Raw genomic sequence first — 14,550 nt, forward strand, 5'->3', positions numbered from 1 at the left:
AGGCAATTTTTACAATAGTCTCCAAAGTTTTATAATGAAGTTTTCTTATTCGTTGGCTCAAAACTTTGGGGACTTTTGTCATATTTTGGTTGTAGTGTTGCAATTTTGTGTATCGTTATTAGGGATGGATAAAAATTTATCGGCCATTGTCTTATTCCTTTAGATCCTTGGTATAATCAACTGAATAACAGTTCCAACAACAAAAATTAAGATATTGCTTCGCTTTTTATGGACAAATATCCTGTTATTTTATTATAAGGAAAAAAAATAAACTATCTTAAAATCATCTCAGTACTCAGCGGTTAGCAAGATCCTACGGTATAGACAGACAGACATACATCATATCATATCAAATTGGGGGGGATTTTTTTGTTTTTGGGGGGGTTGGGGGTATCCCACCCCCCAAGAAAATAGCCTAAAACCACCACAGGACCAGTAGGTATATTCCCTGAATAGTAGAATATAATCGGTCCAGTGGTTACCGAGATCTTAAGGGACTGACAGACGGACAGACAGACGGACAGACAGACGGACAGACAGACGGACAGACAGACGGACAGACAGACAGACGGATGGACAGACATCATTCTACTTTGTATTATAGATTTACGCTAATTTTAACAAAATTTATGTTTGACCTCCTGATTTTAGAGCTTTGCTTTTGTGAATGTTGTTATCCTTGTTATCTTGCTTTTTTTTCCTTTTTCATAACCTATTATATAAAGTAGTAATCTTTTTTTTGTCTGTAGAAAAGCTAACCGCTGAACCTATATGGTTCTCCTTTACAGTGAAGCTTCTTTTAAGTTCATAGAGGGTTTATAATTATTTCGAGGGAGGGTATCTCCACCCTCCCAGAAAATTCACCCCAAGAAAAATATTACCCCATCCCCACAAAAAATCTTTTTAACTTTTTAAAAGCAAAGCTTTTCTATATTAAGGATCAGTCCGTACGTCCGTAACGGTTAGCTATTTTCGTTAATTTAGGCATGTGATTCCTGTAGTAGAAAGGTACGATTTAGAAAGTCTATAATCATTATCAGAATATCCATACGTCCATTTTAAGCATACTAATTATTAACTTACAACAAATTTTTATGTATCAAAATTATCCGATTAATCTGATTTCTGGGATACTGATTCCTAGGACAACAAAATAGAATGTTATAAGCGAATCATATCTATAATCAAGTCCAAAAAATGTGAGTACGTCCTTAAGCATTTTCCTGCATGTAAGCAATTTCTCAATAAATTTACTTACAATTTTGTTTCGAATTTTAAATTTATGTTCTGACTATTCAGTTCTGACACTCTACATTATTAATGTTCATTAAAGGACGCCTGCAAGAAATAACACGCTTTAACTGCTAAAAGACTGCCACAAGAAGACCCAATACCCCAAATTATAAGCCTTCAGCTTCAATAACAAAAAAGTTCTAGGCATTTCAAAATAGCATTTTATGTACAATGGAATTTTTGAAAGATTTCCAATGCTCATAAAAGAAAAAACAATATTAAATTACGTTGCCTAGACATAAAATTATAACCTTATCTTTGTCAGAAACTTAGATTGCCTGTAACTGATTACATTTTTACAATAAAAACACCACATTTCATAGTCAAAATCTATGAAAAAAAATCGATTTAAATTGCATTTTTAAACAAAAATCATAGCGGAAACAAAGGGGTAAACTAATACAAGCTTAGCTGTGATTGGTTGTTAAGCTGATTCAGCCTTCTGATTGGCTACAGTACATTCGGTACAACGCAAGTAAAACTTATTTTTTTTTAATGATTTTGACTATAAAAATGGGTATTTTTATTGTAAAAATATAATTAGTTACTGGAAACCTAAATTTATGACAAAAAAAATAAGCTTATAATTTTGTTTCTAGGCCACGTAGTTTAATTTTAAAGTTTTCAACATGAGCATTGCAATTCTTTCAAAATTTCCATTGTACATAAAATGTCATTTTAAAATGCCTAGAACTTTTTTGTTATAGAAGCTGAAGGCTTCAAATTTGGGGTATTTGGTCTACTTGTGGCAGTCTTTCAGCAGTTAAAGCGTGGTATTTCTTGCAGGCTTCCTTTAAACTTTTTTCTACCGTTTCAGAGCTTTGCTTTTATAAATGTTGTCATCCTTGTCATCCTTTTAAAACTTAAATTTAAAACTGTAGAGGGTCACATTCCTTCCTTACCTTAATGCCCTACCTTCTATAATGAAGGGGCAATACAATTACAGAGGCTGTACAGGAGCCATAAAGGGCCTATGTTATATAAATTAAGGTAAGGGGCGATGAAGAGGCTATGAAGGGGCTATGTTATATAAATTAAGGTAAGAGGCTATTAAGGGGCGATGGAGAGGCTATGTAGGGGCTATGTTATATAATTAAGGTAAGGGGCTATTAAGGGGCGATGGAGATGCTTTGTAGGGCCTATGTTATATAAATTAAGGTAAGAGGCTATTAAGGGGCGATGGAGAGGCTATGTAGGGGCTATGTTATATAAATTAGGGTAAGGGGCTATTTAGGGGCGATGGAGAGGCTATGTAGGGGCTATGTTATATATATTAAGGTAAGGATTATATAAATTAAGGTAAGAGGCTATTAAGGGGCGATGGAGAGGCTATGTAGGGGCTATGCTATATAAATTAAGGTAAGGGGCTATTAAGGGGCGATGGAGAGGCTATGTAGGGGCTATGTTATATAAATTAAGGTAAGGAGCTATTAAGGGGCGATGGAGAGGCTATGTAGGGGCTATGTTATATAAATTAGGGTAAGGGGCTATTCAGGGGCGATGGAGAGGCTATGTAGGGGCTATGTTATATATATTAAGGTAAGGATTATATAAATTAAGGTAAGAGGCTATTAAGGGGCGATGGAGAGGCTATGTAGGGGCTATGCTATATAAATTAAGGTAAGGGGCTATTAAGGGGCGATGGAGAGGCTATGTAGGGGCTATGCTATATAAATTAAGGTAAGGGGCTATTAAGGGGCGATGGAGAGGCTATGTAGGGCTATGTTATATAAATTAAGGTAAGGGGCTATTAAGGGGCGATGGAGAGGCTATGTAGAGGCTATGTTATATAAATTAAGGTAAGGGGCTATTAAGGGGCGATGGAGAGGCTATGTAGGGGCTATGTTATATAAATTAAGGTAAGGAGCTATTAAGGGGCGATGGAGAGGCTATGTAGGGGCTATGTTATATAAATTAGGGTAAGGGGCTATTCAGGGGCGATGGAGAGGCTATGTAGGGGCTATGTTATATATATTAAGGTAAGGATTATATAAATTAAGGTAAGAGGCTATTAAGGGGCGATGGAGAGGCTATGTAGGGGCTATGCTATTTAAATTAAGGTAAGGGGCTATTAAGGGGCGATGGAGAGGCTATGTAGGGCTATGTTATATAAATTAAGGTAAGGGGCTATTAAGGGGCGATGGAGAGGCTATGTAGAGGCTATGTTATATAAATTAAGGTAAGGGGCTATTAAGGGGCGATGGAGAGGCTATGTAGGGGCTATGTTATATAAATTAGGGTAAGGGGCTATTTAGGGGCGATGGAGAGGCTATGAAGGGGCAATGTTATATATATTAAGGTAAGGATTATATAAATTAAGGTAAGAGGCTATTAAGGGGCGATGGAGAGGCTATGTAGGGGCTATGCTATATAAATTAAGGTAAGGGGCTATTAAGGGGCGATGGAGAGGCTATGTAGGGCTATGTTATATAAATTAAGGTAAGGGGCTATTAAGGGGCGATGGAGAGGCTATGTAGGGGCTATGTTATATAAATTAAGGTAAGGAGCTATTAAGGGGCGATGGAGAGGCTATGTAGGGGCTATGTTATATAAATTAGGGTAAGGGGCTATTTAGGGGCGATGGAGAGGCTATGTAGGGGCTATGTTATATATATTAAGGTAAGGATTATATAAATTAAGGTAAGAGGCTATTAAGGGGCGATGGAGAGGCTATGTAGGGGCTATGCTATATAAATTAAGGTAAGGGGCTATTAAGTGGCGATGGAGAGGCTATGTAGGGCTATGTTATATAAATTAAGGTAAGGGGCTATTAAGGGGCGATGGAGAGGCTATGTAGAGGCTATGTTATATAAATTAAGGTAAGGGGCTATTAAGGGGCGATGGAGAGGCTATGTAGGGGCTATGTTATATAAATTAAGGTAAGGAGCTATTAAGGGGCGATGGAGAGGCTATGTAGGGGCTATGTTATATAAATTAGGGTAAGGGGCTATTCAGGGGCGATGGAGAGGCTATGTAGGGGCTATGTTATATATATTAAGGTAAGGATTATATAAATTAAGGTAAGAGGCTATTAAGGGGCGATGGAGAGGCTATGTAGGGGCTATGCTATATAAATTAAGGTAAGGGGCTATTAAGGGGCGATGGAGAGGCTATGTAGGGCTATGTTATATAAATTAAGGTAAGGGGCTATTAAGGGGCGATGGAGAGGCTATGTAGAGGCTATGTTATATAAATTAAGGTAAGGGGCTATTAAGGGGCGATGGAGAGGCTATGTAGGGGCTATGTTATATAAATTAGGGTAAGGGGCTATTTAGGGGCGATGGAGAGGCTATGTAGGGGCTATGTTATATATATTAAGGTAAGGATTATATAAATTAAGGTAAGAGGCTATTAAGGGGTGATGGAGAGGCTATGTAGGGGCTATGCTATATAAATTAAGGTAAGGGGCTATTAAGGGGCGATGGAGAGGCTATGTAGGGCTATGTTATATAAATTAAGGTAAGGGGCTATTAAGGGGCGATGGAGAGGCTATGTAGGGGCTATGTTATATAAATTAAGGTAAGGAGCTATTAAGGGGCGATGGAGAGGCTATGTAGGGGCTATGTTATATAAATTAGGGTAAGGGGCTATTTAGGGGCGATGGAGAGGCTATGTAGGGGCTATGTTATATATATTAAGGTAAGGATTATATAAATTAAGGAAAGAGGCTATTAAGGGGCGATGGAGAGGCTATGTAGGGGTTATGCTATATAAATTAAGGTAAGGGGCTATTAAGGGGCGATGGAGAGGCTATGTAGGGCTATGTTATATAAATTAAGGTAAGGGGCTATTAAGGGGCGATGGAGAGGCTATGTAGGGGCTATGTTATATAAATTAAGGTAAGGAGCTATTAAGGGGCGATGGAGAGGCTATGTAGGGGCTATGTTATATAAATTAAGGTAAGGGGCGATGGAGAGGCTATGTAGGGGCTATGTTATATAAATTAAGGTAATGGGCTTTTAAGGGGCGATGGAGAGGCTATGTAGGAGCTATGTTATATAAATTAAGGTAAGGGACTATTAAGGGGCAATGGAGAGGCTATGTAGGAGCTTTGTTATATAAATAAAGGTAAGGGGCTATTAGGGGCGATGGAGAGGCTATGTAGGGCTTTGTTATATAAATTAAGATAAGGGGCTATTAAGGGGCGATGGAGAGGCTATGTAGGGGCTATGTTATAAAAATTAAGGTAAGGAGCTATTAAGGGGCGATGGAGAGGCTATGTAGGGGCTTTTTTATATAAATTAAGGTAAGGGGCTATTAAGGGGCGATGGGGCGATGGAGGAGCGATGGAGGAGAGATGTAGGGGCCATCAAAGTACAATGTAATATAAATTTGTGGAAGGAGCGATGAAGGGGCGATGTAGGAGCGATGGAGGAGCGATGTAGCAGCGATGTAGGGGCCATCAAGTTGCAATGTTATATAAATTTGGAGAAGGAGCGATGAAGGGGCGATGGAGGAGCGATGTAGGGGCCATCAAGTTGCAATGTAATATAAATTTGGAGAAGGAGCGATGAAGGGGCGATGTAGGAGCGATGAAGGAGCGATGTAGGAGCGATGTAGGGGCCATCACAGTACAATGTAATATAAATTTGAAGAAGGAGCGATGAAGGGGCGATGTAGGAGCGATGGAGGGGCGATGTAGGGGCCATCAAAGTACAATGTAATATAAATTTGAAGAAGGAGCGATGAAGGGGTGATGTAGGAGCGATGGAGGGGCGATGTAGGGGCCATCAAAGTACAATGTAATATAAATTTGGAGAAGGAGCGATGGAGGAGCGATGAAGGGGCGATGTAGGAGCGATGTAGGGGCCATCAAGGGACTAAGATATATATAATAGTGAAGGGGCCATGAAGAGGCGATATTTAATTAAATAGCCCCTTGGGATAAGAGGACATATCATCTCCTCTTTAGAAGGGGCGATAAAGGAGCGATAAAGGATCATTTAATCGCCTCTTAGGGCAAGGGGCTATCAAATCGCTCCTTTCAAGGAGTCATAACATCGCCTCTTGTTATAAGGGGCTATTAAATCGCTCCTTTCAAGGAGCCAATACATCGCCCCTTGTCATAAGAGGCGATCAATTAAAATCATCGCCCCATATGGAGCGATGTCATGGAAAGGACTATACCCAAATATTCTTCCATCTAACCTTAAAAGGTATTGTGGTTTTTTTTGTAGAATTGATTGTTAGAATAGCTACTTCTGGCTATATGTAATTTATTACCTTCTTAGATATTTGTTAGATACATTGTCATATCCACCCACAGCATAGATTTCATTATTTATCACAGCACAACCCTAAATATTTATAAAAAATTGCATGTAACCTTTCCGACATTCAATTGTAACATTCATTGCATATTTTTTTAAAGAATAAATTTTAAATTCTTACATTCAGAAATAGAAATAATAGCCATCCCAACCTTTTATTAAATTTTGAATCAGAGGCGTGTAGAAGACCCCCTACATCACATTACACCCACCTACAACCATTCACTCCCCCTTGGCGAGGATCTACTACACCCTCTGATACCCCACAATCAGGTCAACACCCACAATCAGGTCCACACCCACAAACTCCACCTAATAGGTTATTTTCGATTGTTTTATCCCTTCAGATAACTGCGTAAAACCTTAAAACTGCCCATCCAAAAGACACAGACAATTCTTTAAAACAGAGTTTCCCTTATTTTTGGGTGTTATTGTTCTTATTGATACTTACAAGTGAATCTCTTTTGGATAACGAGTTTGCCACAGGCTGGAATTGTAAAGTGTCCTTACTCCAAACCTAAATATAAATTTACTGTAAAAAGTCAAAAATCTACATTGATGTACGGACATTCTGATAACGATTATAGAGTTGCTACTTTTTCTAAATCGTACCTAACTACTATTAGAATCAACACGCCAAGTTTGTAATCGGTAGGACAATTCTAACATATCTAAAATAAAGATAAGAGCTATCTGTCAGGAACGGACCGACTCTAATTATAGAAAAGCTTTGCTTTCAAAAATATCAATAAAGGTCTATAAAATTGAACTTAAGTATCCAGTAGGGTTGGGCCGGATATCCGGTGTGGCCGGATATCCGGCCATTTTTAATATCCGGCCGGATACCGGATATTGAAACTATCCGGCCGGATATCCGGCTCTATATTTTTTTATACTTTACACCAAAAATCTCTGCTTTTTAAAATCTTAAATGGCTATAATTTTCTTATTATTGAAGCTAGAAGAACATTTTTTCTGAATAAGTTTAACTTTATGTAAATTTATATAAGATTTCTGAAGAAATTTTTTTTTAACTACTTTAATATCTGGTAATTTGTCCGGTTATCCGGCCGGATATCCGGTAATTTGTCCGGATAACCGGATATTTGCCGGATATCCGGCCGGTTACCGGTTATCCGGTATTTGAAATCAGCCGGATATCCGGTATCCGGTATCCGGCCAAAAAAGTATCCGGCCCAACCCTAGTATCCAGGGATTATTCTGTCCTAAATACTAATGTTTCGGGGCAGGTTATAAGCTATTTTTCTGATTAAAGGGAGCGAGAGGTCATCTCATATAACATACATTTTCCTCTAAGAAACTGCCCCTGTCCCGGCCCCACCCACTTAGAATTAAACAGATTATAGTATCTCCAAAAAAAGTGGACAAATGTTCCAACGTTTTAACGAACTATGCCTATTGACGTCTTACTCCCTTCTGATATGACACCAATTGAGATATTTCAGTCAAACGTTGCAACATTTTTTCACTTTTTTGAAAACACTATAGACTGCTTCATTTGAGTAGGTATGGTGATGAAATAGTTATTTCTCGTAGCGTATTATAACCGGCTTTCCGCGAAACTGGTATTTTTAGCCCCGAGGTGCCGAAGGCACGGGCTAAAAAAACTGGTTTTAATCTTATGATTGTACATTTTTATATTCGTAGAAAACTGGATATAATATGATGCTAGACATAGTTTTTTAGTGTGGATGAGAACCGGTTCCTATCCACCGGATTCAAATGAATACGAGAATAGTTATTTCTCGCATCGTACTAAAACGGCTTTCCGCGGATATAAAAAGTACAATAATGAGATTAAAACTAGTTTTTTTAGCCCCGAGGTGCCGAAGGCACCGGCTAAAAAAAACTGGTTTTAATCTTATGATTGTACATTTCTATATTCGTAGAAAGCTGGATATAATACGATGCTAGACATAGTTTTTTCGTATGGATGAGAACCGGTTCCTATCCACCGGATTCGAATGAATACGAGAATAGTTATTTCTCGCATCGTATTATAAACGGCTTTCCGCGGATATAGAATGTACAATTATGAGATTAAAACTAGTTTTTTTAGCCCCGAGGTGCCAAAGGCACCGGCTAAAAAAACTGGTTTCGATCTTATGATTGTACATTTTTATATTCGTAGAAAGCTGGATATAATACAATGCTAGACATAGTTTTTTCGTATGGATGAGAACCGGTTCCTATCCACCGGATTCGAATGAATACGAGAATAGTTATTCCTCGCATCGTATTATAAACGGCTTTCCGCGGATATAGAATGTACAATTATGAGATTAAAACTAGTTTTTTTAGCCCCGAGGTGACGAAGTCAACGGCTAAAAAAACTAGTTTTAATCTTATGATTGTACATTTCTATATTCGTAGAAAGCTGGATATAATACGAGGCTAGACATAGTTTTTTCGTATGGATGAGAACCGGTTCCTATCTATCGGATTCGAATGAATACGAGAAATAATATTAAATACCTCCGAGGTAGAAAACTGTTCATTTATGCATCCACCAATTGAATAGATTTTTCCATTGCAACTTGTTGAGCTTAGAAAACTTCGACCCTGTCATAAATATTAAAATATTAACAAAAAATCTTAATAATGATAAACCTTTATTATCAATGGCTGAAAAATCCGAACCAAACGGGGTTTTATTTGCCTCTCCTAACCTAACTTACAACAGAACTTAAAGATTTCTGGTACATGTCACTGCAAAACATATATTAAAAGCTTCTATCAGCCAAACGGCTTTACGTATAATTAAAGCTCACATTAAGTTTGCATAAAATATTTTTTTGCTATGATTTAACTGTGCATTTTTGAGTAACTGCATTCCAAGCGTCTGATATTAAATGGTTCAAATTATTGCTATTGTAAAGTTAATACTTTCGTCAAACAGCATGCAATAAAATAGTCGATAACGGATGTTATTCAAACATTTGGTCAAAATTTTCAACATATTAGAGAAAATTTTTAAAAAATCGTTTTTGGTTTTTTTAGAGGCGATTTCTTTTAGGATAGTTGTGGCACCCTTCCCAAAATAGTTATAAACCTTCCAAGGACCTAGAGAAGCAACATGGTAAAGGAGGGCAACATCGTTTCAGAGATACTTCTGTAAAGATAGACAGACATACACACACAGACAGACACACACAAAAGATATCCTATTACTTTTATATAAGGATTGAAGAGAAATTTTGATTTAATTAAAACCTACCTCTTGCATTGTGGCAGCGATTTTCCAGTCATGCAGTATTTCATTCTTCTAGATAGTTTTTTTTTTCATTTTATATGTATATTAAAGTAGATGGATGTCTATTTGTCTATCCATCTGCAAAATTATTTAGTCTAGACTGATCGTTCCACAAGGGAATGATTAAAAGTATTGCTATCCTTCTAATTTAAAAACGAAATAATTACATGGAGGTTGGAGATTAACAATAACCCCATCCACATAACCCATTAGTAAGTTAAATAACAATATTTTATTAAATCATTTATTCAGAAATTAGACCGATGTGAAGCTTTATATAGGTACTGACAGCTTATTTATATCTATTTTGAAAGAAAGTAATTTGCACCATCTATGATAAATCATCCTGGTAAATGATTTCATTTCTTAAAAATCTAAAAAGGTGGTGGGGTGTTACCGTTCCCCCTACCTTCTTTTATACCCTTGTTTGTAGAGACAACTTACCTGGCTAAAAGAAATGGTTTCCATCTCATAAAGACCAGGTCCAAAGTTTGCATTTGCTTTCGCAGAACCTCCCATTACAAATATCTTAATCAAAGATTATTTAAAGATAATTTTTAGATCTAACCTATTTTTATCAGTTCATTTTTGTAAAGATTTCCTTAATCTATGGCCATCTATCTCTAATAAAAAAAAAGACTAGTGACAATTTATAACTTTTTTTTGTCATTCATTTCGTCTGTAATTGAGATCATCATCATTTCCTTTCAGTTCTCCAATCTTTCTTGGATTGGGCACAATTCCCTCCTCAATGTTGTTCTTGGTCTACCTAAGGTGGATTCTTAAAAAAAAACTGTTTTCGTGAAAAATCCACCAAAATCACATTAAAAATCTACAAAAATTAAACAAAATCATAGAAGGGTTATTAACATAAGATTTTATTTAATTTTTGTAGATTTTTTATGTGTTTTTGGAGGATAGTTCACGAAAACAATTTTGCCCCACTAAGCGATTAGTGGGGCAAATTTGTTTTAAGAATCCACCTCTGGTCTCTTTCCTTGAGGATTCCAAGTCAAGGATTGATTGCTTAGATGGCCATGTCCTTTCCCTAAAGTTTGTAATTGAGGTAGGAATCGCTAAAAAAAACTGCTTTCTAACCTGATTGTCATAAACAGTGACACCATGAGCAACCCTACAGTGTCTAAATAGAATTATTTTTAAAAGCGAAGCTTTTCTATAATTAGGATCGGTCCGTACGTCCGTCCGTCACAGGCAGATAGCTTTTTTCGTTAATTTAAATAGGTTAAAATTGTCCTATCGATTTCAAACTTTGCATGATGATTTCCATAGGAGTTAGTTACTAGTTAGAAAGCGAAGCTGCTCTATAATCGTTACAAGAAAGTCCGTATGTCCATTTTAAAAATGTTGCTTTTTAACTTTTTAACATCAAATTTTTATGTAATAAAATTATCCGATTGATCTGATTTTTTCAAATACTGATTCCTAGGACAACAAAGTACATTGTTATAAGCGAAGAATCTCTATAATCAAGTTCTAAAAATGTAAATATGTCTTTCAACAATATCCTGTATTTAAGCAGTTTTCAACAGATTTACTTACAATTTTGTGTCGTTCGACTTTTCTACATTTATATTCTGATTGTTCAGTTCAGACAATATACAAGTGTTAATGTTCGTTTGTCCTACCATTTCAGAGCTTCGCTTTTATGGATGTTGTCATCCTTGTTTTTTAAAGTTTTGTATTTGTATTGTTTTGATAAAGGGATAAATGCAGTGAAAAAGAGAACATTGGGCTGTAAAATTACACCAGTCCCCAAACTTTCATAATAACGTTTTCTTATTTATACATTTGCTCAAAAGTGGGACAGATTGGGCTTCGTCTTTTTTTAAAATTAAACTAACTTGAAAATTGAACCATAAAAGCCTACCTTAGACTTGGAAAATAATCCCTCCACTCTTCTGTTTCAACGTCAAATTGTTCCACTGCTTTAGATTGTACGCCTCCTTGATAGATAGATAAAAATCAGTAAGTTTGTCCCTAACGTCTTGTTTTTTTAAGGGGAGAGCGAAATTTTCCTACCCTACAAAGAAATATCATAAAACTAAAACCATTAATTATACCTTGTCATTTATATTTGTTTTGAACCAAGGGGGGATGGTACCCAAAGTTTTATAAACACTCTCCTTCGTTGCTTAAAAACTTCAGATTTTTTATGATAGTTTTACGCAGGGATTTGCCATTATAATTTTTTACATCACCCTTAAACCAAAATCAAAGAAGGTTTTTTTTAGAGGGGTTTTAATATAAACAGCAAAAGCGCAAATTTTTTCACACTCTTGTAAAATTTAAGGGACGTGTAGAGGGGCGTAAGGGGGTGGACACATTTGTTGCTGTTCGCCCCCCCTTGATTTTACCAGGGGGGTTGATACAACCCCCTGCAATTAAAATATATGATATAACTGAAAACTATATCATATTTGATTATTTTAAGTGACTGGACAAAGTATCTCAATAATCAGCCATGTGACGTCATAAAAATTAGGGATTATCCATTTCTTATTTAGGATTTTTCTTTCCCACTTCTCCTCTCATCTCCCTTATCTTTATGACATCACATGGATCATTTTTTGACACCATTTTTACACAATTTGGGCTTTGTTGACAAATTTTCTCAAAAATCAGCCATGTGACGTCATAAAAATTAGGGATTATCCATTGCTTATTTAGGAGTTTTCTTTCCTACTTCTCCTCTTCTCCCTCATTTTTATGACGTCACATGGCTGTTTTGAGACACTTTGTCCAGTTACATATTAAATATTACCTATTGAATAAAGCTTTCCATTTAGATAACACAAAGTTGATCCCATGTCATACCCTAAATTAATTAATTTTTTAAATTAAGTAATTAGAAATATAGGTAATTATAGATTTAAAAATTATAATTGTTTAAAAAAAGCTCCTATCGGGATTAATTCTCAATAATATTTAAAAATTCATTGACTATTTCAAATGACTTTTTTAATAATGGTGACAAAAATTGACAATTATACCCATAAGAATCGCAGTAATATATTTATAACTTAATATAAATAAAAACTTAATATTAAATTAATCTTAAAGTAAGAGGAGTCAGATTTTAAAATATTTTTAACCAGCAACCCTACAGGGCTACCACGTAACCTAACCAACATAAAATAATAAATCAACTCTCCCCCTATAATTACATTTTATCAAAAAAAACAGGGGAAAGGTTTTTGTGGAACCTAGTAATAGTGTCTAACTTTTTATCTTTGTGACGTAACAAAAATCGAAGGATGAGAGGGGAAGTGGGAAAGGAAACCCCTAAAAAAGAGATGGATTTTTGTTACGTCACAAAGATAAAAAGTTAGACACTATTACTAGGTTCGTTTTTGTGCTCAACAAGGCACTTTGAGGAAAGTCGCCTTCCAGAATAAAAAAAATTAAATATCCTTACCTGGTTTCTCCGTGAGCACAAACCATTTCTCTTGTTCAAAGTCAAAGGCTTCAATAAGCTTTTCTGCATAGGGTAACACAGCCATTAATTTTGGCCATCTAAATTTTAAATTATGTATCAACTGTATTTCTGTCTGCCTTAAGCACTGCTTAAAACTACTTAAAGATAATGTTAAGATTATCTAAAATGTAACAAAATTGTATTTAAAATGTCCGGAGTTTTTCCCTAAATAACTTACTAGCGGCTATTTGTAGGAGCAATTTATCTTGGGAGAGTGGTGGTATACCCTCCACCAAAATGATTATAACCCTTCCCAGAATCTATTAGAAGCTACATTGTAAAGGAGAACCATATTTACTTAGCGGCTAGCGAGATCCTTCGGTATGGACAGACAGACACAGATCCTGTTACTTTTACAAAAGGAATAGCTCCTTCCCAGAATCTATTAGAAGCTACATTGTAAAGGAGAACCATATCACTTTAGCGGCTAGCGAGATCCTTCTGTATGGACAGACAGACACAGATCCTGTTTACAAAAGGAGTAGCTCCCCACGTAGAATAGGACCTGCTTTTTAAGTGATTATTATTTATTGATACTAGTGGCTGCGCCCCTAGCATCAAAGGGCTCTGAACTAAAGTGGTTAATTAAGGGGGCAGAATAATAGTCTAAAATCATCCCAGGGCTTAAAGCTAAAAATGAAGTAGTCCAAAACCATCAAGGGATCTAAAGCTTCCCTAAAGTTGAAAACTTAATCAGTTCAGTGGTTAATAAAATATTAAGCTTCAGTCAAAAAATCATAACTACTTTATTTAATAGGATACTTCACCTGGAAGGTTTTGTATTATTTTCCCAATATTCTAGCTTCTCCTCATAGCTAAAACAATTAATATTTAACTGATTTTAATCTTATAATTGTACATTTTATATCCGCGGAAAGCTGTTTATAATATGATGCGAGAAATAACCAGTTTTTTTAGCCCCGAGATGCAAAAGGTACGGGCTAAAAAAACTGGTTTTAATCTTATGATTGTACATGTTTAGTTTATATTCATAGAAAACTGGATACAATACGATGCTAGACATAACTTTTTTTTGTTTGGATGAAAACCGGTTCTAATCCACCGGATAATAATCGATTTCAAATGAATACGAGAAATTCTTTTAAAATGTTATGTTTATAAAAAATAACAAAATTTAAAAAAATAAAATAACTTTTAAAAATCCTTTACCTTAAATCGAAATAATCTTCAGCTTCATCCATAATTCTAAAATTTAT

The 14,550-nt window shown here is 35.9% G+C and overlaps 1 protein-coding gene across 1 annotated transcript in view; it reads right to left on the reverse strand.

Moving 5' to 3' along the window:
* The window catches only part of LOC145330704 (kelch-like protein 35), a 31,847-nt gene that overhangs the window by 15,007 nt on the left and 2,290 nt on the right, over positions 1 to 14,550 (reverse strand). Inside the window, exons 4-14 of the mRNA XM_080175370.1 lie at positions 14,504 to 14,539; positions 14,101 to 14,148; positions 13,274 to 13,371; positions 12,620 to 12,673; positions 11,726 to 11,801; positions 10,936 to 10,978; positions 10,282 to 10,365; positions 9,802 to 9,849; positions 9,060 to 9,146; positions 7,015 to 7,080; positions 6,517 to 6,590 (exon numbers count right to left, since the gene is read on the reverse strand). Coding sequence (XP_080031496.1) covers positions 6,517 to 6,590; positions 7,015 to 7,080; positions 9,060 to 9,146; positions 9,802 to 9,849; positions 10,282 to 10,365; positions 10,936 to 10,978; positions 11,726 to 11,801; positions 12,620 to 12,673; positions 13,274 to 13,371; positions 14,101 to 14,148; positions 14,504 to 14,539 — 714 coding nt within the window. The remainder of the gene's footprint in view (positions 1 to 6,516; positions 6,591 to 7,014; positions 7,081 to 9,059; positions 9,147 to 9,801; positions 9,850 to 10,281; positions 10,366 to 10,935; positions 10,979 to 11,725; positions 11,802 to 12,619; positions 12,674 to 13,273; positions 13,372 to 14,100; positions 14,149 to 14,503; positions 14,540 to 14,550) is intronic.

Source organism: Acartia tonsa, chromosome 10 (assembly GCF_053477335.1).
Source record: "Acartia tonsa isolate MP-2025a chromosome 10, ASM5347733v1, whole genome shotgun sequence".
Classification (NCBI taxonomy): Eukaryota; Metazoa; Arthropoda; class Copepoda; order Calanoida; family Acartiidae; genus Acartia; species Acartia tonsa.